Raw genomic sequence first — 26,017 nt, 5'->3', positions numbered from 1 at the left:
AATATCACTTCTCTCCTCTTGAAGAAGTGCTACAAATATCCTCCATCAGATTAAAAGGGGAGGAAAGAAAACAATGATGAAGTAATGCTGATGAGCTAAAAGTTCCAAAATTATTACATCATAAGTCTTGGAATTCCCCTGAAACAAATGCATTTTGCTGATACGAAGAGACAGGCTTTTTCACCATCTTGAACCTCCATGATTCTCAGTCCATTAAGCCTCACGGAGTTTAATTCTCCTGTTTTTTCACCACTATTTCCTTCCCTCCTGATCAGTCATCTGAAACACTAATTAGAGACAACCATTTACAGAGCTACTAAAAAAAAAAAAAGATAGTAAAAACCTAGAAAGTTGAAAATTATATAAAAAAACCTTGCTGTTTATATTTCTTTAAGGGAAATAGAGAAGCTTTTATAGAAAGGCAACTGGTCTCTTCATTTTCTAAGCTAGGTGAATAAACAGTGATCATCCCTCTGTTCAACATTTTTTTTTGCCGGATTTTAGTTTATTTAAGCAGAGGGCAAAAAATAAGGACACCAACTAATCATTACACACATCAGCAGTGAACCTTCCAGTCACTCTGGAGCTGCAGAATAGTCCTCCTTTCTTTGAAGAAAGTGTCTGTACATCCTGCCTTCCCTCCTAACCTGCATTTGCTTCCTAAAAAGTAGTCAGCTCCTCTTTCTCTAGCTGTGTGCTTACCAGCTGGAAATCATTTTCCTTCCCTGATTCTGGCATCATCACATCCTTTTCCCTGCTGGAGCTCTAGGTGTTTTCTTATGTCTTTAAAGTGTCCCACCTACTATGTCAAAATCAGCTTGGACAGATTTATTTCTAACTAGACCTCCCTCATTTACACTATAATCACACATATTGCATGATTTATGTGGGTACACCCATCTATCAGCCAATGAAGAAACAGAGTAAAAGGCAGTTCTTGTCCAAGAAACCTTAAAAGGTTGGAAGATGAATGATGGGAAGGAAAAAGCATCACTTGCTTTGTTTCAAAACAGGGAAGAGAGATGCTGAGGACCATATTTAGACTGCATTTTGTATGACAAGACAGCAGTGAGTGACCCAGACTGCCTATTAGCTACGCTGCCAGACCCGGATTCCCCAGAGAGCCAGTGAAGAGAAGTGGACACAACACTGAAATTAAGCAGTCTCAATGCTCAATAGTGAGTTAGAAATCCTTCTGTAAGTTATACAGCAACTCCCTGGCAAAGCTGGGGATTAGCTAGACCGCTGGAGTTTAAAATCAATGTCTTAATCAAGATTTTTTTTGTTTCTCAGAGGTACTTACTATACTTGAAGACTATTTTGTCATGACAATAGAGTTCATTCCACAATTCGACACTTACAAAGTGCAACAGTAAAACAAGGTTTAGAAACAACACAGAACAGTAACTTTAAAAATACCTTTATAAATACATGCTCTGAATCGAATGTTATTTATGCAGATTTTATTAGCACTGAGTTCTACAATCATTCCCTTTGGCCATGAAGAGCCATACTTTGTTTGAACTCCCCATGAGACAATGCAGGGAGGCTCAACTACCATTTTCTTCACTAGTGGTGTACTTTCCTCTTTCACAACGTGCCAGAAGAAATGATGAGGCATCAGTATACCTATCTTTGACTTTAAGGTAAAATGGTTGATCTAAAAAGTCCTTACTTTCACAAAAATAAGACTCAAATTATGTGAGAGGGGGATTCAACTGATTCTCTTTGTAACTTGTCATCTGATACAGAAACTAGAGAAAGCCCAACTTTTCAAAAGCTACATGGGATTTTAACACTGACATGGAGCTACTATCCAGCTGTGCAATTACTGCAATAGTGTCTAACACTGCAAATCTCCAGAGGGTATGCCTCTAAAAAGCTGAGCAAAGGCACAATTAGTCAGGCTGTACTGATTCACACCAAGGGCCCCCTACCCTAACATCCTGGTTCACATCCAGACACGTACAGAAGAATCAGCACAGGGCAAGACTCTCCTGCTGTCACTTTCCAGCCCCCAACCACTTCTGTCTCGGTCGACCTCCTGAGTCTAAGGTGGTTTGTCTATTAAGAAATGCCTTGACTTTTCTTTAAAGTACTTGTCCAGTCTCCCATGTAAACTTCCTAATCTATCCCATATCCTCTGACAAGGAGTTCCTGTGTCTCACCTACTACATGAAGATCCATCATCTTATGTTTGCTCTGATGGCCAAAAGTTCCGATACTGGCAGAAACCATGAATAGTCAGGCCCTACCCACTGTTCCAGTGTTATGCATGATTGTGTAGACCACTGCTATATTCCCCTAAATTATCTCTTTTCCAGACTAAATAGTCCCTACATACCCAGTAGTCCCATGTTTGGAAGCTTTTCCAAGCTTTTCATCATCTTTGTCATTCCCTCTTTAACCCTGTCTAGTATCCTGTCTGAGAGATGAGGACCAGACCTGCACACAGGATTCAAGGCCTGGGAGCACCACAGAAATAGCCAGCTGCACAGTTATATCCTCTGCTTTATTTCTACTGTCCTCCTAATAATTTTTCTCTTTATTGCTGCTGAGCACTGAGCTGATGTCTTCATGGAAATAATTATCATGACTCCAAAGTGTTATTCTTGGGATGTCACAGTCACGTCATCTCCAGACACGTGTATTAGTTTGTCGCCAAATTATCAAACATCAGTACATACCCACATGCATACATGCACTTTTATGTATTTTTAGCTAGGTCTATACATAGGTTTGCAAGTGTAACATATTTTATACATTTGAACAAGCTACAAGAATTTTTCATTAAACATACTTAAATGGCAGTCACAAAATAATGGAATTAATCCCGTCCAAGGCTAAAATTTTGTATCATAACAAAACCACCACCAGTCACTGGGAACTTATTCTTGGGCTTTTGTCTATTCACATTTGGTGTCAGCTTAGACTGTAAGCATGGGATCATTTCACCCTCTTACTAATACAGGCACCACTTTGGTATTACACTCGAATATGTAAAAAAATTACCATATAATAAATTTGCAGAATCACAGAATATTTGAGGGTAGAAGGGATCTCTGGAGATCGCCTAGTCCAACCCCCCTGCTCTGAGCAGGGTCAGTGAGAGCAGGTTGCCCATGGCCACGTTCAGCCGGGTTTTGAATATCTCCAAGGAGGGAGATTCTCTGAGCAACCTGTTCCTGTGCCTGACCACCCTCACAATGTGGAAAAGATTTTCCTTACATTTAAGAAGAACTTCCTGTATTTCAATTTGTGCCCATTGCCTCCACTGAGAAGAGCCAGCTTTACTCCCTCCCAAGTAAAAGTAGATAGGACAAAAGGTTTTGGAGGGAACGATTACATGCCATGAGACTTGGATTCAAGATCTAATGAACCTTTCCTGGTCCAACATAAGGGGCAATTTAAGGCTGATAAGATTATTTTCTTTTCATCCACTGTTGAGGTGGGTGATGCACAAAATGCTTTGCATACCCAAAACACACAACAGGCCAGTCTTGTACAAAGCACTCCCACTCCATTACAACAGAACAGGAGGGAAGCACTAGCAGATTCTGGCCTAGCAAAGGATGACCCATAGACACAGCCCTGCTAAGTATGTCTCAGTTCTTTGTGTCAACTCCTTTCTTAAAAGTCACCCTAAATTACACTGATATAATCAGCAGGTCAGCATATGGGAAAAATAATTAAAAAAAAAAAAAAAAAAGAGTATCAATATTTTGTGCTGTTTCCATTGATTGCCACCTTTGGATAAAACTGCAAACCCACATCTGTTTGAGAGGGACACAGCAGGTTAGGAGGCAACTGTCCCCAGTACAGTCAAGACACTGCCCTGCCATAGGCTTTGTACATGCTGGACACGTTAGATGCTGGTTTCTCTTAGTCGGGGCAGGGATGAGAGGGAAAGGAAAAATGCTGAAGAAAAAAGTTTGCAAATGAGAACAAACGGGATTTTCCTTGTTAATGCACCCTCACTCCCTGCCTTGTAATACAAGGTAGGGGCGAGAGTGAGCAGCCCTCTTCCCACCAACTGCAGCTGTGAATGATGTTGCTAATCACCGAGGCTTAACTGATGTTAGTAAGATCATTAAGCATAATTTCTACTTTCTCACAGCTAAACTGTGTGAACACCTACATTGAAGGTGCTAAATCGTTCTCAGAGTCTATGTTGAAGGTCAGGCTGAAAGCTGAAACAGGCTGATTACTTAGAGACAGTGCTGGGACAAACATCACTGATACACAGCCTGTGGGGAAAATGCCTGGCCAGCCAACCACTCAGCTAAACTAAAATGCCAGAAATAACAGTAACAAGGCTCCAAATAAGAAACAAAAGAAATAGGGTATTAAGGGACTCCATGTATATATAAAAATAATTTCTCCTGTGTTTTCAGCTGCCTGTGTCTTTCAGAGAACACATACAAGTTCTTCTCTAAAAGCACTCCTAGCACCAGTTGCACTGAAGCATAATACAGGATAAAGTGATCAGAGCTCAGCTGGATCCTATTTTCTATATAAATTTTGCTAGTCAACTGGGGATGATCCACTGAGAAGAAATGCACGTTTTTTCCAAAGATCTAATCACATCTGAGGCTCCATTTCATATAACATCTCTCAAAGGGCAATATCAAAACCTTAGCAGGAAATCATTTGAATGACTGGCAAATGAAATGAGCCATTGGACATTGTTTTTCTCTTTTTTTTTTTGGATAGGTGATAAAACATAATGCACACAAGTTATCAGGAAATGTATAAAAAGTTTGGTTTAATTTCACCCTGCTGTGAGCAATTCTGTTATTTCTTCTTACATGTGAATTAGACAAGTCATTCTTGAGAACTTAAGCCAGCACACTTTCTGAATATAAACTACTATATATAACCTAGTCTCGTAGTTTTCATTTACTCTTAATTAATAATTTCTTAAAATTACATATAATTGCTGACTTAGCACTAGCTCTTGTGTAGAGTCTCCTTAAAATATGCTGCAGGATTTTCTACCAGATTGTTGTCCCCATCTTTCAGCTATCATGATGTTATGAATGTAATGAAATACTGAATAGGCATATTTTTACCTGACAAAGTCTGTTACTACTCAAGTCAACAGAATTATTTCCAGCCTTGAATGGGAGAGGAAAGCTTGAAAATGTTATTATGTAATACTACCTTGATAACTATTTTCTAGAACAAAGAACCAGTGGTTTAACAAGATTTAGATCACACAGCTCCTCACATCATTTTAAGGAAATGGTTTGACATGTACTTTCCTGAAAAAGTAATTTTACCAATTCTTTAACTATAAGCTGTCATTAAATAAATATCTTTTGATTCTTTTAGTTACCAGTCATGACCTGGCATATAGCAATGCATCGATGTACCATCACGAATTCAGCAATACAAAACGGCACAGAAATGATAAAAACCTCTTCATGCGGAAATGGCACATGCTGGAACATATGTGTTGAGAAGTATGGGAGACTTTTAAAGAAATATTATTTCTAAACAAATTTTTGGATTAATGAAAAGCTGCTTTATTTGGAAACTGCACTGAGAAAATTTCATTTGATGTGCTTGTTAATAATGGGGCACAATTAGCATAATCCCCTCAACCCATTAAAAAAATGCAAACATCAAATAACAGAAGTTATAAAAATGTCTTCCTTTAATTATAAATGTTTCCTTTTTCAAACCAGTCGTGGCTAAGCTCAAGAGACACTCAGCTAACACAGTGTAAGTGAACTCCTTGAGGGAAAACCCTGTGCTGTCAGGCTGGCACCAGCCACTTGGCAAAGCACGGCACAGCATCACAGCTTCATCTTTGAAAATGTGCGTGGGTGTCTGTGGCATTTTCCTTGAGGAAATGGCACTTACAGTGTGCTTAATGGATAAGGGAATATGTTAAATATGGGAAGAGATAGTCCTTAAAACTGCTTATCGCGATGAAGAGCACAAACTGCCCACTGATTTATTTTCATTTCACATAACACAAGGAGGCTTCTCAGAGGCTGTAGGTGTGCTAGTTATCACTGACAGTACAGTAAAATCACCACAGCAGCTATTTCAGTAAAACTCATAATAGCCAATAATCTCTGAAGCTCCTCCCCTCCTCAAAATCTCCCTTCAACACTGAAAAATATGTCAACAGCCCTTGATAAATGCCACCCTCTACTGAGTCCCCCCTTGTCAACACACACAAAAACACAAATGTGCCTATTTGGATCCCCAGACCTTCCAGGCCTTCTCCCCAGCAGAGAAGCATTGTCTCTTATTCAATTTTCTGGTTCCAGGTAAGTCACAAAGCTAAGCAGTCATCCACTGTTTATCAGCTTCTACATACAGAACAGAGTCCTTCAAATTACTAAAAACACAGTGATGTTTTGTGTAAAGCATTACCCAAATTTTACTCTCTATAGATGGATGAACATTCCCAATCAAACTGTTGTTTAGATAGGATATTACGAGTTTAAGAGAAAAAAAAAATACAAAAAACACACCCAAATGCTGAAAGCTTAGGGATGTGTGTGGGCATGTACATATAAATAAAATACAGCACTTCATGCAAGTCACAGTGAAGTTTTCTCCTGTGCCCATCCCTACCCCCAGTTAGACTCTATCTGCCATGATGCAAATGCTTTCTCTCTCCAGGAGAGAGGGAGACCATTGCATAGTACAGAAAATCTACCCTAAACTGGGAACCCAGTCAAGAGAAGATAAAGAAAGCTGAATACATACAAATGCTAAGAGGCTATGGGGAGAGCATTTACAGGTGATATTTTTGATTTTCAGGCAGTATTTTTGACCACATGAATTTTTTGAGAAACAAATAATATTTCTCATGGAAAAGGCAAATCAACTTTAAGAAAAAAAGTGGGTGGGCATCTTCTATTCATTTACTAGGCAATTTTATTGTTCATATTTCTCAAGGAAAAAATTGCTTTAAAAAGTAACAGGGAATGTAATTTCATTCCCTGTTCTTTGCTTTGACTTTGCTGCCTCTTTGCCAAACGTGCTGAAGGCACTGCATGCCTGAAAGACAACCTGTTTTTTTCCGGCTGTTTCAGCTGATCTAATAAAAGATATTACCTCTCCTTACAAAACTTGCCTCTCATGGAATATTATTTCATTATAGTGTACTTTGGTCTAATCTGCTACAAATGTCACAAACTATATAAATAAGAAGTATCATGATATCCTTTTTGAAACAAGCTCTGTCACTTTATCCCCATTCTGAGCAAAAAGCACTTTAAATAAAGAGGAAGAACAAGAACATGCCTGAGCTGCAGAACTGTGGGTTATAATATCAGTGAAACAAAATACATGCTGCACCCTGCCCATCAGCTGCTGCACTTCATACCAAAGCGCCATTTATTGCCGTCACAGCACACACTACTTCACGTGCCACAATGGGCAAGGCTGCAATCCCATTCACATTTTGGAAAGTGATTTCCAGCCTATGAATTCCCTCCTACAGTTTCTCCTCACAGCTCTTTAGTTAATACCGAGATAATGGAGTCATTTGTCTCATTAAGAAATGTCATGTTCAGCACGTAGCAACCGCCATTTCAAATTTCACTCAAAATTCAGATGTATCAGCAATTAATTTATCTTGCAGTATATTAAACTTTATAGAGTATTTAAGGCATTTCTGCCTCACTGCCTTTTGAAATTTCAAATCCTGATAAAAAGAAAAAAAATTGGATTTTAATTACAAATTAATTTAGTGGACTGACAGTCACAAAAGGATGACTTTATATTAAAAAATGGATTGCACTGCAGTCTGACTCCATTCCCATTAGGAACTTCCCGTCACATCTGTATTCTGCACTGAGGTATCCGCTTTTTTGAGGCATGGGACCAAAATAGTCCAGTACAGAGCTACGATTAGCATGTAGTTTCGTGTGTGGTTTAAGTTCATATAAAATGCATAGCCATAAACATTTTAAATTAAACTCTTCTGTTTATAGCAGATACCAACATATTTATTTTGATAAGTTGTGGAAACCTGCTGTTGGCCCATTGTCATGACATGGTGCTTTCAGTGCAAGTTCTGAGGTTTAGTCTGGTTTGTTTCTTTAAAGGAGGAAGTAACACTTTTGTGGCTGTCACACACCCATTTTTTTCGCAGGAATCTTATTTTTGCAGTTGATAACTATATAGTTGGTTGGTGGCAGACTTTTATTAATAATATTTATGATTTAATGAGACAGATCTCCAGGGGAGGACTGGGGCAGAGAAGAGCTATGGCTGCAAGATGCCCCTCAAAAATTCTTGGATCACAGACGGGCTATATTTCCCGATGGTGAAACCTAAATTCTCCAGCTAATGCTGGATGCATTGGAGAAACAATGCATGTAGAAAATTCAAAGGACTGGCTGGAGCAACAAGAAGGTGTGTGGCACATAAATGCAAAGCTGGGTTGCAAGGGGCTGCAGGGAATTGATGCTAAAATTTGGGTGGAGGATTTGCTTCACATGAACAAGGCCAGCACTGATTTTAATGCATCTTGGAATAGAAAGAGATTTTGGAACAGACAGTTGCTGTTTCAAGGAATTCTGAAGTTTGGGCTGAGGACATGAAGCTGGTGAAAAGTGCGGTAAATATACTTATGGAATGAAGGAGGAAAAATAATGCAATAAAGGAGATGGGATAGCCTAACTAGAACTTCAGCGCTAATATCATGCCAAGAAGGAGCTATACAATATTTGCTGTGTAAATAGGGTGAAAATGTCATTTGACCATGTTATTTGATCATGATGACATCTGCAATTTTGTGGGAGTTTTAATTAACTCCCACAGAGTTAACTGCTGAGCACAGAACAAATTCTGAGCAAGTGATAGCCCTTCTTCCTTCCAATCCGAGGCTAGACAAGCCACCTGTAGAAATAAGCAGACAGGTAGGAGAGACCAAGGAATAAGGAGCAATACAAGGTAGCATGATAGGTAGTCTTCTGAATAGCCCAGCAACCATCACTGCTAGTGATCTTAATGGGAAGAGAGCTACACTTTAAATCATATCACAGCTCAAATCAGCAATGAGACCTCTACTGAAAAGCAAGCCCACTTCTGTGTTTAAAAGGAATATTAGAAGTGGAAAGGGTGCAGAAAGCAGAGACAAATGCAAGGTCTCAAAACTTGAGCTTAGTACAACAGATCAACCAAACAGAAGGTTCAAAGGTGCCATGCTCGTTTTCTGTAAGTATTTGCACACAAAGAGGCAACAACTAAAATACACACACTTTTTCCAGTGGTGGTTCTTGACCTGAAATGAAGTAGGAAAGGGAGAAAAAAGAAAAACAAGCAGGAAAAACTACTAAATTATGACGTCATCACAACGTTGAGCTTCATTTTCACAAACAACACAGAAAGAGCCCACGGACATCCAAAGGTTGAAGCTGAAAAATCTGCAGACTATTTCAACCTCAAGTTTTGGTTTTGGCTTAAGTTAACTTCCGTACAGAAATTATTCTAAGAAATTCTAAAGCATCATGTGGGAGTTGGGAGTGCATAAAGATAACTGCCCTTTCTGATCATACAGTTTACAAGTATCAACAGTTCCCACAGAAGTTTTTCCTATTTTTTTTAATGTTCCAAATTTGAAATATATTTTTCCTAATTAACTACAGCATTTTTACAATCTGTTAGAAAAGGATCCCAAAAAGAAACCTTTCAAATCTACTTTTAAGTTATTTTAACTAGCAATTTTTGGTTAAACTGTGGTAACCCATAATTCCAAGTCTGAATTGTGTCTGCTTTTCTCTGCTGTCCCTGAGGGAGAAGTTTCAATGAACTCAGGAAAAAACAAGATGATGTTTGGTAGGGATTCCTCAGCAAAACTTGAGTGGCATCTAGGGGAGCCCACTATTGCCCTCAGGGAAGTGCAGGCATGCATGAAGAGCTGGCATTTTGATGTGAACTCTCCCATTTCTCTAGAAACCATTACACATCTGAGCTTGTTAAAGGTGATAACACAAAGGAATCAGCAAGTCCAGCCAGACTTTATATTCACTGCTTGAAGTAGCTGTGTACCTCTGCACAGTAACTACCATAAGAATGGGACTTCCCTAAGCATCCCTAAGCAAAGATTAACAGAAAAATGCTGAAACTAAGCAAAGATTTGCCTCCCTAAGCAAGGATTAACAGAAAAATGGTGAAACACAGGCAACTCCAGAACAGCAACTTTGCCTTCTTAAACAGACAAACACAGCATATAAATAGAGATTACAAAACCAGAAATTTGCCTGGCAGTCCACTCAAATACACGTCCTAGAGCTTTTCTATCTTGTGACTCTGTTTTCCAAGTAGAGAGTAGCTTTTTGCTTATTTTCACTATACTCATTTAGATTCCATCAGCTGCTACACATTAATGTGCTCCACAGGTTTCATTCCTGTAGTTCATAAGGGTAGTTAAAACATCTGAGGCACGGCAAGCAATCCTTCAACCTTGTATTCTTGGATCAGTTCTTAACTACAGGAACATTCACACATCCTGTGCATATTATATCGAAGGATAAAAATAATTTACATCATTCAGCCATGTCATTTTCTATAATCATTACATGATTAAAAAGAGACTGGGATATGCAAAAAGGTGGAAGTTTATAAATAACAGGATGCATGAAGAAAGGATTTCAAAGTAGGAGAAAATTTCCTTCAAGGCAACTTTCTCACCTAAAAATCTTTTTTCCTTGTAGAGGTAAAACTCATTAACTGTTGAAATCAGAGTTGACTCAAGTTATACCATTTTTCGGTACTAAGTCAGCTGGAGTTCAAATAATGTAAAACAATCCAGGTCTGGAGCCAAAAATTCAGATGTGTTCACCTTCAGCATTAATTCTTTAATTAGAGGAAAGAGGTTTTCAGCTTTGAGCCAGTAAACTAAATCTGTTCTTTTTCTCCGTTATCTTATTCCTGTCTTATATTGAGCTTGTTTGCAGTCATAAATAAAGTAATTAATGAACTTTAATGGCAATGAAGACTAAAACTAGTATTCCTTATGGCACACTTTGGCTAATTATATTGTTAAGGTATTTTAAACTCCTAGGATTGTAACAGTATTACTTTTATTTCTAATGTTAAATTATATAAAAAGAAACACAATTAAACTGGTTTAGCACTAAATTCTGATATCGTCCTCAGAAGTGTAAGTAGGATTCACTGACAATATAAGAATCGGTAGTCATAAAATCTAGCAGGGGAAAATAACATCTATCCCATCTCTGTCTTCTGCTTCCAAAAACCACACACTGATTTTGCTGGAACAACTGACAATACCACGTCATTAACGCCTTTACACCCTGCCAGGAGTCTCATGGAATAACTAAACACAACAAAATACATGTTACTATGGAATGAAAAAGGCCCAAATCAAACAGAGCTTGCAGTGATAGCAAAAGAGCTGACCAACCGTTCCAGTGACTAGGTATTTTCAAAGAAACTCAGTAGCAGTTACAGTGATCCTGGGACAACCTTGTCACATCCTGCGGGCAGACTTTGTAGTCTTATTATTCCTTCTTGTCATCTGCTTCACACATTCCTTCAGTCTGAATCAAGATCTGCTAAGAATATAGTAGATACTGACTGAATGATCCACTACTTCAATATCTCTAAAACTGTCCCTAGGGTTACTGAAAATAAAATATTGCTTCTTTGCTAGCTCCTATGCTTGCTGATAAATTCCAGCTAAGCACAGCAATGCACAGCAAGCCTTAGGATGCTTCAGGCATTCTCTAACTGGGAGCTGCAAGGGCTTAACAAGGTCACGTAGATACTCTGGAACAATCTGACAAACGCTTCCAGTCCAGCAAGTTTAGATCATTTTTCCTTCAGAGTATGGTATGTTTATTTTCTTCTGGTGAGCATGCAAAAAATCCTTAGTCAGCCTCCAAAATCCCAAAAACTGCCTTAAAATTTTTGTCTCTTTGCTGTCTCAGGTTTATAGTCAATAGAGAACTAAACAAGATCTATGCTTTCATACATTTGCCATGTTCTGCAAAACTGTTGGTTTTAACTGAAAAATGTTTTTTCTCCTGAAACTTCCTGCTCCAAATTTGGACCTTCCAAAAAAAATTGACCATAACAACATCTGACAAAAATTCACATCATATCACCTCAGATTCAAAATAAGATAGCCAGTACCTAAATGACCTAGTGACCGTGTATATCCTCATCTCCAGCAGGAAGAATTAAAGAAAGATATGTGTTTTCTGAGGACACCTAGAATTTACTAAGGTGATGCAGATCAGTACCCTATGATCTGTCTGTTCTGGCTCTAGCTGGAGAGTTCCTGCACACATCAATACCTCCTGCTATCATGACATTTAATAACCTATAGGACAGAAATCTGAGATTCAGTGGGTGCTACAAAAGTGCTCTTAGATCATCCCCACAATAAATACGATGCTGCTCAGAATGGTGGACAGGCCTTTGAACATCTCTAGAATCATATGCAACTACACAGAAGGATGATGTCACTACAAGATAAAAATTACAACAGGGCACAGAGCAGCAGCAGTGTTTTAAACACAGTCCCACACCAATTTGTACCAGCAACTCACTGCAAAATAACAGGAATGTTTTATTGCCTTAAGGCATGCAGTTCACCTTAACACCTCTGAGTGCTGTGTATTTGTTTTCCATAAAAACATGCTGTATGGCTTCAGAAGTCTGCTTTTTCAGCATCATCAATATCACTTTATGTCTCATACCCTGAAGTTTGTCTAGTGAATGAGACACATTGTCTTGATACACTGCCGTGTTTTTTTTTCACTGCTGTCAAGTGGTTGGACAAGAGGCATGGCCTGTGGCCTCTCTTTTTCCCTCTGGAGGTACCAGACAAAATGTCAGCCTTAAAACTAAACAAGCAGCAGTACTCAAGGCAGCAGCAAGGACAGAGGAAGCACGAGGCTGAAAAATGACAATGCTGAGGACAAACTAGACAGTAAGTGGGACAAAAGAACTTTCAAAAACCCTTTTGTAAATACTAAGCCAATAGTTTTTTCACAGCTGAAGGAGAAATAGGTGACCACAGAGATATGAGAGAAGCAGAACAAAACAGGTGTTTAGAGGTGAAGCTAGTAATAAGATCAGTTTATTAGCTAATCCATGGATCTCCCAGCTCTGATCCATGCACGAGCAGGGACTTCAGTGTTACTGCAAAGTTTAAAGTTGCCATCCACCAGCTCAGCTGCAAGAACTGTCAGGCAGCCTCCGAGGAAGACACACTGACTTAGCTCTCAGCAACAGGGCTAACCCAACTTGCAGGTCTCTGTGTTTGCAATTACCACAGATCAGCCACTGTAAACCCATCGTAACTTGGGTGTCTAAGCACTGACGGGCTAACTAAGCTGTGGTCTACAGCCATAGGTTCCACCTCTGTAATATGACGAAATAATTGCACCAATAGTACGAGCCACCACAATGCCACAAAATCTTTTTTTAATACAATAGGTGCTGACTTAAGTAGTCATGTCAGCACAAGGATAGTAATTACATTATCACAAAACCATTCTTTAGGGAGGTCTATAATAGCTGTTCCACTATTCACAATACCCTGTGCACATGGCAAAAGATAGAAAAACCATGTTAGGAACCTTTATGTGGGAAAAATCACAATTGTCAATTGTCAATCAACTAAACTACCTCTGAGGCAGTGATGTATTTATCTACGTTCACTTTACAATGAATGAAGAGAAAAAGGCATGCATGGGGCCTGGCTCTTCCCATCCTAAACTGGACACATAAACAGGTCAGAGGTCTACAAAGGGAGCCATGGGAAGTATTTCAGGGGAAGATACTTGCTACACAGGCATCTGAGGGCACATTACAGCAATACCAGTTCCTGTGTGCCTCTGTTTTCTGTGATGAACATGAAAGCTAAGCACAATACAGTTACTAATACCACCATAACACAAATGAGAAATGAAAGAGCTCAGATTTGTATTGGAAATTTATCTAAAGGATCCTGCTGCCTACATAATGGCAGGGAATATTGTACTTTTATCCAAATCCACTTCTGAGAAGGGCAGGTTCTCAGCTCTTCTAAGCTCAGATAGCACCATTTGATTTCAGTGAAGCAAGAAATACATCACTTACGGGTCTGGATTACTGTTTGGTTTGCAAAGGTCTCAGAGCTACTGTTTCTGAGGTTTCTTCCTCTCTTCCCTAGTTTTTCTGTCCTATGTTTTCATTATTCAACTCATTGCTTTAAAAAGCAAATAACAGTATTGCCTGAAAATCTACTAAATATCTGCTCCTATGCAAAGAATTATTTCTAGAGTGACTGCCTTATCCAGAAGCTGCTTCTTGTGGCTATTTCTGCTGGATATCTAAAATGATATGCACTGGAATATGGGCAATAAATGACTTTCCATTAACAGCAACTTCTCATCAGGAGTTGACAATTCTATTACCCCTTATCTTTTCTCTTGTCATGCAGTTGCTTTCCCAACCCACTAAATAAAGTCACTAAGGCCACAAGGCATTCTATTAAATTTTCAAAACATAAGACTCAGTGACAGAGTCTTGACCCGAAACATAACTTGCAAAATTGGTTTGCCAGCAGTGTGTATCTCCCCTCAAGTCCTTCCAGCTAATGGCAGGAAATTGTTCTTTCACCACATCTTCCAAATGCAGGCAGCAGAAGCTGAAGCCAGTGAGAGGAGACATGTCTCAAACTAACTGATTCTTCTCTGCATTTCACAGCATATCTGCACTCTTGTTGCATCCTCTTAATTTAGGCTTGTAATTGGGTTCTCTGAAATAAATTGTTAACTCTCTTTGGTGTCAGGCATAAACTGTCAGGAATGTGAAAATGTGATACAAAAGAGAATTTGAATAAATAGGAGAAAGGCTGAGAGAACAGGTCACGAGAAGAGCTCAAATGACAGTATGTCGCATAAAAACTCCTCCAACCCAATATCCTGCCTGCAAAAGCAGCCATTAGAGCATGCTTAAGAAAGATTATAAGGAACGTGGCAAATATAATAACCCTTCCTCAAACAGTCAGTGGATTAGAGACCATTAATTGTCACAGGGTTTAAGGGACTGAGTGAGAACGGGGCTTCATTGGTATAGATGCAGCATAAAGGGTTGGATAAACCACCTGCTTCTTGACAGCACATTTGACCCCTGAAGAGATATCCCTGTTTAGCAAAACTAATTCAACAAATGGTCTCTGTAATGTGACAGTGTCCTGAATCTCGTACAGTCCCACTTAGGCAGACCTGCCTCGCAATGAAGAATATAGATACTGAGTGGGAGAATAACATTTAAATGCTAAAAGAGAACAATTCGCACCACAGAGGCAATAAGAAAACTTCAAAGATCCCACTTTTTTTTTTGAAAACTCATTTAACTAGTACTTCTCCACCCCACTTGTCCCAATAGCCTACTGTTCTCTCCCAGGTAGGAATGATGCTTAACCACAGAAGAGCCATCATACTGGGGCAGACCAGAGGCTAATTCGGCCCATAATCTGCCTCTGTTGGGCCAATATCCCATACTTCAAGCAAGAACAGAAAATCAGGGTGATTATGGAGCTTACGTGCATAAGGCATTGTCCTTCCAACCTTTGCCTATTAAAGTTTCAGCCACTTTCACAGCCAAGCATGCAGCCAGATCAACAAGTTCAACAGATATTGATGGATTTACTCTCCCTGAATTGGTCTAATCCCTTTTAGGGAGACAAGCTCATTTGACTCAGTTCCACAAACACACCAGCGAATACAAATTAACATGGAAAACATTTCTTCATAAGAAATGAACATGACAGTGTTGTATATTTGTCTTCATTACAAGGAAATGCTATGCTAAGCAAGAAGAAAGTCAGCCACCAAGGAATAATGACACCTATCACTTGAGTATAAAACTGTCACAGAGAGCAGCAAATTACCATTCTCCTCTGTGGGGAATCCTGGCTTACACCCCTGGTCTGGAGGCCATTCAAAGAGCAATGGAAGAGCATGGAAGAACATGAAAGCAACCTGTAATCTCAGTGTACTGTAGGCATTAATTAACCTGGCAGACATCCAAACTGCTGGCATCAAAATCTGCTTATCTGGGAGCTGCACATTTCAGCATTTCTGCAGACACTACTATGCACAGAGGCACTGCACTGCACAGGGGCAGCAGGCCACTGAAAAATAAGAGAAAGAGGCAGAAACGGAGGAACACTGAAAATTATTCCACTGCAATCAGAAGATCTGTTAGTAGTTGGAAAAACATGTTATCTGAAGAAATGTACATCTGAATAAAGCAGGGGTTGCATCAAAAATGAAATAAAAACAACTTTGGGAAAACAAGCATGAACACTTTCTAGTGAGAATACATCACAATCAAGGTACAATCATGCTGAAGACAGAAAGGGTTAACAGTTCAAGTAAAAGTATTTGCCTCTAGAAAGGAAGTGTTTTTCTACATACCTGTCCAGTCTCCTACTACTTTAAGGTGGACCCCAAACGTTGCTTTGGTATCTGTAGGGCACTAAAAATATTAAATATATTAAAGACTGCTTCTGAGTACCAAGAAAATAACAAAATGCATTCCAAGTACAGTTGTTAAGACAGAATCTGGAGTAAATAGGTCATTCCTGAGCAGCCATAGCAGCAGCTATACCTTTTAAAAAGCAAATCTAGCAACAGTACAGTTCACAAAGCCGAGCATGGCTAGTCTCCACTCAGTCTTAACCCTTTCTTCTGGTCACATAGGAGGTTGGCATGGGTTTGTCTGGGGCTGTGATTTGGAACAGCCACTTCACTAAGCATTACTCAGCAATGATATCAACTGAGAATACAACAGTACAGAAATACTCCCTCTACTATTGACACTTATCATTTAAAATCAGGAACTGCTCCATCACTCCTAAATCAAGGCATTTAAGAGAGTTCTGGATCTTGAATGTCAGGGCACACATCTTCAAGCTGATCATTCTCACACAACTGACGCTTTCTTCTAAAGGGAAACTGAGATTTTGCTGCACTTCACAAGAGCTTAAAGTTTGTAAAGGAAAAACACCAGATTGCATGGCACATCATAAAAATCACTTTGCAGACACCATTCTCTCACTCTTCACCTATGCCCTCACCTCGGGGCTACTTATGTGTGACTATCAACACAGGAATGGTATTATTTACAGTCTTATCCACAGCATGGTATCTAAAAACCTCCAGTCAAGCCACGTCAAAGGTCTAAGGAGTCCCCTCAGTTTCATTCCTTGTTAACTACAGGGAGATTTCAAATACACCGTCTGAACGGCTTTAATACATAAATAGGACAAGCAACTATTCCTCAAGAAAAGATGCTTCACCTTCCTTCTACAAACCAACACCACTGATTTCTTTCTGATAGAAGATACCACTACTAAGTTTTGATGCCTTTCTTAGAACCTGTAATGGTTGATCCAAGCTCCGTCATGAATCCAACACCCAACGGATGACACTCCTATCTTTTTTTCTTTTCTATTGCTATCGACAAATATGAATTTTGAGGAGTGGGTTTAAATTCAAGGAACACATTTATATTATAAATAAAAGAGTCCTGGGTAGTGAATCCAAGCACCCAATACTCAATCACCCACCACACTTGTGAGGACACTTCTTGGCTCTGTCCTGGACCATTGCCATTAGCATTCTAAGATAATCTGTTGTGGAGTGGGAAACCACTGGCCTCAGGGCTGAGGATCAGTTCCTATCAGCAGGCACAGATAAAAGGCTAGTACTCTCTGCATCTTGGCAAACCTAAAACAGGGAATAGAATGTCCCGGCTGGTCACTTCATTTTCCTGAAGTGACTTCTTTCCTGAAGACCATTCTTGTTAAGATTACTGATTACTACACAGACTTTAATTTTTTGTCATCTTTCAAGTTTTCCAATAAAAATTTGGTACAGAAACTTAAAGTCAGAATTGTTTCAGCAAGTCTTAGCCTTCAAAAAAAAGGGCATCAAGGGAGAGATGCAGGCAAACCTCACACAATGAGGCCAGTATTTGCTGTGGCTAGTTGCAATCTTTCAAGAAAAATATCAAGACCAATTCTCCATGTAAAAGTAGGTAAGCAGCCTCTCAGCTAGAAAGTTGCATACTGGCAGCAAAAAGATTTGTTCTGGGGGCTTCTGTAAGAGCCTTTGGCAGAGTTTATTTTTCAGTCTTGGCTGTCCCAGGGCACTCTCTCACAGGAGGTTGAGTGATTTTCTTAGTCCAACTATGTACAGTCCCAGGTCAGCACATCTATAAAAATGTCTGCCATTCTCTCCTTCCATTAAAGTTAATGGCAGAACAACCCTTGTCTCCAGCCAGAATAGGTTCAAACCTGTTATCCTTTACATTACCCTTGTGACTAACTTCTTTCTGCACTACTTTGAAAAACTATCCAATAAAAAAGAGATTTATTTCTCTTTAGACTTTAGGAAGCCTATTTTGATACCCATAACTGGCTATGAGGGTTCCTCAGAGAGTTCTGGAAAAATCTTATTGTGCTGCTAAATCTTACCAGAAGACACACACCCATCATCTAGGCTACACGGAGTAAATTTTCCCCAGCTCAAGTGAGAGAAAGATTGTAGATGGTCCAGCGAAGGGCCACCAAGACGATGAGAGGATTGGAGAACCTTATATACAAAGAGAGGTCAAAAAGGGAATGTGCTCATGTAACCCGCAGAAGAGAAGGCTCAGGGAGATTGTTGTCTTCCAATACCTAAAAAATAGCTATAGAGAAGATGAAGGTGCTCTCTTCACCACCATGCATGGTGACAAGACAAGAGACCAGGGGCACAGGCTGCTTCAGGGGAAATTTCATCTGGATATAAGAAAAATATTTTTCACCACGGAATAGGTAGCCAGAGAAATGGTGCAATTCTTGCTAATTCAGCTTCATAGGTCCCTGGATAATGTAATCTATGGCCCTTGTACCAGAAGGTTGAACCAGATGATCTCAAGAGGCCTATTCCAACTTAAGACTTTCCTATGAATCTGTAATTTTAACTTTGAAAACTGTATTTATGTTTTTACTGCACAGAACACTTATTTTACCTCTCTCATCTCCAGAAACACAATTAAGTCTCCAAATTGTGGCTCTTTCCAGACTGTTAGAGAATATATTCCAGAAGCTTAAGAAAACATACAAAGACAGTTTTTCAGAAGTTTAATTATGAAAGTGGGCAACCTTTCCCATGTTATTAACAGACCACTGGGCACGTGTAACAAAATGCGATGAAAATATCCTCTTATATATTCAACCTTCTTCATGAAATCACAGAATTGTAGGACAGCTGAGAGTAGGAAGCACCCCTGGAGACTGGCTACTTCAAACCTCCTGCTCAAGAGAGCAAGTGGCCCAGGACAGTGTCCAGCTGTGCTTTGAATGTTTCCAAGGATGGAGACTCCACAGCCTCCATCCACAGGGCAACTTGTGCCACCCTCACAGAAAAAGTGGGGTTTTTATTATGTTCAGATGGAACCTCCTGTATTTCAGTGTGTCCTGTCACCAGGTGCCATTGAGAAGAGACTGGCTCCGTTTTCTTCACTCCTTCATCAGTTCCAGCCGTCTCACCCTCTCCTCATATGAGAAATGCTCCAGTTCCTTAATCATCTTTATGGCCCTTTGTGCTCCAACATGTCCATGTCTCTCTTGTACTGGGGAGCCCAGAATTGGACACAGAATTCCAGATATATAATCTCACCAGTGATGAGCAAATGAGGAGGGTCAACTCCCTCGACCTGCTGGCAATGCCAGGAGGCTGTTGGCCTTCTTTGCTGCAAGGACACATTGCTGGCTCATGGTCAACTTGGTGTCCACCAGGACCCCCAGGTCATTCTCTGCTGAGTTGCTTTCCAGCCAGTCAGTTTCCATCATGTACTGGTACCTGGCATTATTCCTCAAGGTAGGATTTAGCAATTCCCTTTTATGATCTTATGATGAGACTAGCGTCACTTCATTTTTCCAGCCTCTCAGGGTCCCTCAAATGGCAGTACAACCACCTAGTGTATCAACCACTCTTCCCAGTTTCATATCATTTGCAAACCAGTATTGACCCCTGAGGTATGCTGCTACTGACTGGCCTCCAGCTGGACTTCACAATACCGATCACAATCTTTTCAGCCCAGCAGTTCAACCAGTTTTCTACTTACCTCACTGCCTATTATCTACTTTGCACTTCATCAATTTCTCTATGAGAATTCTTTGAGAAAGTGTCAAAAATCTTGTGAATTATGATGCTCTTGTTCATTTTGCATATCTAAGTCTCTGATCACCTATTTTACTTTTAATTTGCCATATCTCATCTTTAAAACACTGCACAGCTAAACACTGCTTCAAGATCCTTATTACAGTCAGCTCATACACACATTTAAACTGACATCTATTTATGTTCTAAGAAGACAAGCACAAGCTGAAGCACCCTCTTGAATTGGAAATTAAGAGAATAAGCACATGAGCCTTGGTCAAATAAAGGCATATCAAAGTGGCTCCAGCAACGCATGATGTCCTCTCTGCAGCTGTGAACAAAAACAATTTAAATTGTTTTTAAAATGTATTTTGGCAAATAGTGCTCAGATTTCCCCCTGCTCCTTTAATCTGGGAGCCCTAAGAAACAATCCAGTGATTGTTAACTGTACTGTGGCGAGAGCTGCATGCAGCCCCTTTTTTTTTGTATTGCCCAGGACACTGCTCAAGACAAAATTGTAAAGATTAACCAATCTCGAAATAAAAAAATACTTTCTCTTAGTTCCTTGTCCTTAAATAAACAATGTTTTCCAAATAGGTAAATCACTAACTTGAATAGTCTGTAATGAGAAGGGATATTAGACATCGTTAAATAAAAGGTCATAAGTAGTAAGTTTTCCAGTAGTTCCTTTCACATTTTGAAGAATTAAATGAACCCCATTTGCCGCACTCATTTGAATAAAATGCTGTGGTACACAAATTAACTGCAGCAGATTGTGGAATTATGTGAAGCTATGTTAATCTTATTCTAACCTCAAGCTATCTATACCTTTAAAAAGTGAAAAATTCTACAGGTAGGAGCATCTATGCTAATCAGGTTATCTGCCAGAATTTGGCCATCCTCCAAAACCAACTGAAAACCAAAGGAATTCTGTTAAATTTAATAGAGCTGTGCAGATTTACAACCCCAGAGAAACCAAACTATGTTCTTAGCATTGGGAAGTTTGTAGAAATCCCAACTCCAAAGAATACCAGTTGAGGAAATTGGTAGATTTCCTCAGAGCTGTTAATCAGATGTGAGCAAGTTTACAATGCCTATTCTTATTTTATTTTTGTATGTATTTTCACATTCAAAGCAGTGAGAATAGTATTTTATATGTGGATAAAATTTATGGAATACAGATTATTCTATATCTTGATGAAAAAAACACCTTTCCATATATTTTTTTCCTTTTTTTTCAAGCTAACTTGAAATACAAACGCAAATTTTCACATTGGGGATTTGAAACAATCCCTGGAGAACTTTATGCGTATAAGCCACCAAATTAACTATAGTCATCAGTAGCTATAGCTCTACTATTTATGTCTAAACTGAGATAAATTATAGATTATAATTTTTAATAATATTTTAATTAATAAATGTTTGGCACACTACTAGATAAATATATATTTGAAATGTATTTTATTTATCCATTTTACATCATGAACACGATTCTCAGTTGTCTTCTATGCCTTGCTTTTATATGAACACAAAGTGAGTGAACTAATTATTGTTAGATCGTAGTGGTAATACTTTACACCCACTTTATATTGGTTTAAAAATCTACTGGAGGTGATGAGCAGTGGAGAAATCTGTGTGTATGAGAGCACAACATATAGTAAATGAAAGCTATGTTACCAGGATCTGTGTTTTCAGCTTAGAATTCCCCGAATATTTAACATAACTGGTTTCTGCTCCCAGTCAAGAATCCTGTCCAGAAATAGAAACAGGACAAACCTTATTGAAATAATTTTAATGGTATTAAATACTATTGAAATATTGTAAAACATTCTTTTTAGACCTTGGGGTGCAGGGAGTTGGGGTGAGTCAACAGCAAACTAGCAAGAAAATAGAAAGTTCATTCCTGAAAGTTTCCAGTTCTTCTGTATATCTCTACCATAAGAACTGTGAAGACTCTTTAGAGAGATGTTAGGTTTTGATTACAGCGCTGTCATGGAAGCGCTGATGTACACACCAGGACTACACTGCAGAATATCTATTATCAGAAAAAAGGAGATGAAGGGATACCCAAGTTACGTACCCCCATGTGGCTCTGCAAGTAAAGCTCCGTACAAGTTGCTGTGGAGATACTTCTCTGAAGCTTGTGCACCACAGAAAACACCAACTTCTGTGTTTCATGCTGTAGTAGATGGCCTGAACAGTGCCCAAAATTACAAAGAAGATCTGTGCCACAGCTGGAAGAACAAAGTGAACCTCATCTTCGTCTCATTTTGGGAACTAAAAAGTTCATTGTGGAGTTTGTTTAAATAAAGGGAAACCCCTTCAAAGAAGGCTTTCACTTTGGGGAAAAAGCCATGACATGATCCTAATATGGATTTGCAGATATCCTGGCAGGGACTGGGAACACTGCTGAGCCCCCGATCTGTTTCCATGCCTATGTCTGCCTGCCTGCCAGGGTGAACCAGCTGTACCACAAACGCCATTTCATAAGCACATCCTTGCTCCAGACTCAGACGAACCCTTACACAGATCAAGAAAAACACATTAAAGACTTAGCTTGTTTGGGAAAGAGGCAGTACTGGGGTGGGGGGGTGGGAAGAACTAAACAAAACCAATTTATTTTCCCTTATGTAGAAGAGGGAAAAAAAACAGGTTTTCAACTTTCTCAACTGACAAGAAAATGTCAGTTGAAACCTCGGAAGCTCAGTAAGCTGTGGCTTGTCTGGTTTCATACAGAACTGATATAAACATTCCTAAAATGATTCATCCTAACATTAGAAAATGAAGAGGAGTGATGACAAACACAGGCATGCTATATAAAGGTAGCTAAAAAATAGTAGCGAGACTTCAGTCTGATTCATAGGAGGTGAACTCTGTTACACTGGGCTACCCCTGTTTTAACTAATGAATCCCATAAGAAGCAAACTTCAGAGGAAAAAAAGTTAATCTGAGGAGTTACTCTTTTAAACACATCTCAGCCTCAAGGCTAGGAGATTCTCTAAAATGGCTCTGTTTATTTTTGTTTCATGTTACTTTACAGATTGGATTTTGTCTAAATGCTTTCCCTGTTAGAGACTTGGCCTTACACCTATCCTGATTTAACCGTCAGACATCAGCAGACATTATAACATCTCTGAATGTGGGGAAATCCTAACCACAGAATGTGATTTAAGTATCAAGGGTGTCTGGATGATCAAGGCGAGACCACCATGCCTTGAATACTCATTGCTTCAGCCAGAGCCCTCCCATTGCAAGCAGCCCAGCTGCAGAAACATATTCCAAACACTTTTCCCCTTCGCTTTCCATTCCCTTATATTCCTTGTTGTACAATCCCAAACACCTGCAGTCTAGTTAGTGGAAAAAACACACCATAACACTGTGGGATGCTCAGAATGCATCACTGGTCAGCTGCAGTGCTAAGAAGGATCATTCTGGTCATCTGGGGTCTAACTTCTTCTGTAACATAAGCCACAAACCCACACCCATTAATTCCCGTAGTTCAGCATTTGCTACTTCAGTCCCTGCAAGTCTCAGTTGTTAAATTACTCTCAGCGTTCAAAACAATCAGGTTTTTTAGGTCACAGTCTATGAGCATTTGTTCCTTGATTTCACTCTTGCACCACAAGAAAACACAAATCTTTACTGTAATAGATGTCTTAGGATTATAAATAGACCAATAGTTGTAAGCGTAAAATACATATAATGTTGCATAAAATATATACATTATTGAATAATATGAAATTATTTTATTTGTTTTCTAGTAAGTCTGTAATAGCCCAACTGCTACTCTATTGCTGCTATCAATGCACCACAAAGAAACACTTTGACAGACTAGTCAGTATTTATTTGCCTCTGCTGCTCAACCAAGATAAAAAAGTTGCTGACTACCCTTTTACCCCAGCACACACATTACATTTCATAGAATCATAGAATGCACAACTTGGAAGCAACCCACAGGGATCATCAAGTCCGACTCCCTATAGCATAGTAAAAATGTTTCAATCCTAGCAATATTCAGCTTGTATAATTTATGCATTTCAAGTTGCTAGCTAGCGGAAAAAGCAAACCACAACCTTATGGGATGCTCAGGATGCAAGCCTTTGTCCCTGAAGGAGTAAAACGAGTAGAGCAGTGTTTCTGCCCCAGGCTGCCTCTCCAAATCCTCCAAGAGTTGAGCTGACAAATTGAAGTGCTAAGGCTTGGACAACTGGCCCAAGCCAGAGTTGACCTATAGATGAATCCTGTATATTTTATACCTGATAACCATTGTGTTAATAGGTATTATACTAAGTTATAACAAACCGCTTATTCTGATATAAAAAGTGCTAAAGTGTTGAAGTATTGAAGCCCGAACAACAGGCCCCAAACCAAGCTGATAACTTAGTATGTAGTCATTAACAAAATATGTATGCTCACTGATGAAAGATGTAGCTTAGATATCATATACTCATTACTGATGATGAATGTAATGAAAACATGTCTATCCTGAATGTATCTTTCTTCTTCTTTGTGTAGGGGTAAGTTAACAAGGCCGTGAAGCTGGCTGTCTGGCCTTGGGACCAGACGTGTGGTCTTGTTTTAAAAAGAACATAAATAAATTAGATAAGCAGGGAAACTCCCTTAGCTTCTCCCTTTAGCCCTGGCCAGGCTCTGGGGGAATCTAATTGGACAGTGACACCAGATATTTTCTGCTCAAAGTAAAGGTGCCAGCTATTCTGGCTTGCTGATTTTTGGTATATAAGGCTGGACCCGCTCACAGCGACTTTGGAAGCCTCACCTATGGGTGGACGCACTGTGTAGGACTTCCCACTTGCCGGGACAGGCTCCCAAATCCTCGCTGTAACCGGGGCTCCCCAGCGTATGCGGGTCTGGATGATGGTAATGGGTGCAAGTGGTGATGGATCTTTCTTAATCACTATTCTCTCTCTCAGGTAGTAATGATTTGATGCATTACCCTGCATTTTCCTATTTGTTTGCTTTAAGTGCACTATTCTGTCTTTTCTTACTGTATGTTTTCTGTATTACTTTGTGATATTATTTAGTTATCACCAGTAAAATACACCTACTCTTTTCACTCTGGTGTCCGAGTTTAATTAGTATCCTTCATCAGCAAAACACAAATGCAGCTGCTGAGCTGACAAATGCATGAACAAGGAAACTGAATGGCACAAAAGGCTCCCTCTCCACCATCCCTGAGCAGAAACTATGGCCCATCTCCAGACACGTGTTAACTGGCTCACAGTGGTGTGAGGCACTTGTGGAAAGAACCATCAAAGGGTCAATAGGTTTTCTGGTTGGATCATCAACAGCTTGAGGAACGCTGCGTCCCTCCAAACTACCCTACCAGCACACACAGTATTTTGCCAGGCTAAAGCACGGATTCCAGCCAGTCAGCTGGTCTTAATTTTAGGACAGCAAGAAGCAGGGCACTTCATTTCCTCTAATATTTTGTCCGCATGTTAACTGTATTCATGCTTAAATGTTGTGCTTGTTTTTTTTCATTTTGACATTCTCCTACACTTCCTAGACTTTTCTCCAACCTGACCTAGCAGCTAACCTAGAAGCACTACCTCTAATGGGAGAAAACACACTTTGCTAAAGTCAGTAGATGTTTGTTATATATTGTAAATTTACTTTCATCATATCAGAAAAAAAAAAAAATACTCATGAGAAGAGATCTGACACCTCCTATATAAAGTATCTGCTGAAGGATAACTCAGGACTTAGTTAACTGGAATGTAACAATTTCTGTGTTCCCTTGATCCAAAAGAGTCAGATCTGTAAGTTTAAATGAAAGTGAAGGCTTACTTAGGGTTTTTATACAGACCCCAAAACTATTAAGCCCCATACCAAACCAACCAAACAAG

General features: G+C 39.4%; 1 protein-coding gene across 3 annotated transcripts in view; it reads right to left on the bottom strand.

Moving 5' to 3' along the window:
- Window positions 1-26,017, bottom strand: part of NOX4 (NADPH oxidase 4) — a 106,901-nt gene that overhangs the window by 41,042 nt on the left and 39,842 nt on the right. For all 3 annotated transcript variants that reach the window (XM_074861057.1, XM_074861058.1, XM_074861059.1), the window contains one exon: window positions 16,416-16,476. In XM_074861057.1, coding sequence (XP_074717158.1) covers window positions 16,416-16,476 — 61 coding nt within the window. The remainder of the gene's footprint in view (window positions 1-16,415; window positions 16,477-26,017) is intronic.

The sequence above is a fragment of the Strix uralensis genome, chromosome 2, assembly GCF_047716275.1.
Source record: "Strix uralensis isolate ZFMK-TIS-50842 chromosome 2, bStrUra1, whole genome shotgun sequence".
In the NCBI taxonomy this organism is placed as follows: Eukaryota; Metazoa; Chordata; class Aves; order Strigiformes; family Strigidae; genus Strix; species Strix uralensis.
Note: the sequence above shows the minus strand (reverse complement) of the source record. Positions and strands in the feature narration are given on the sequence as shown.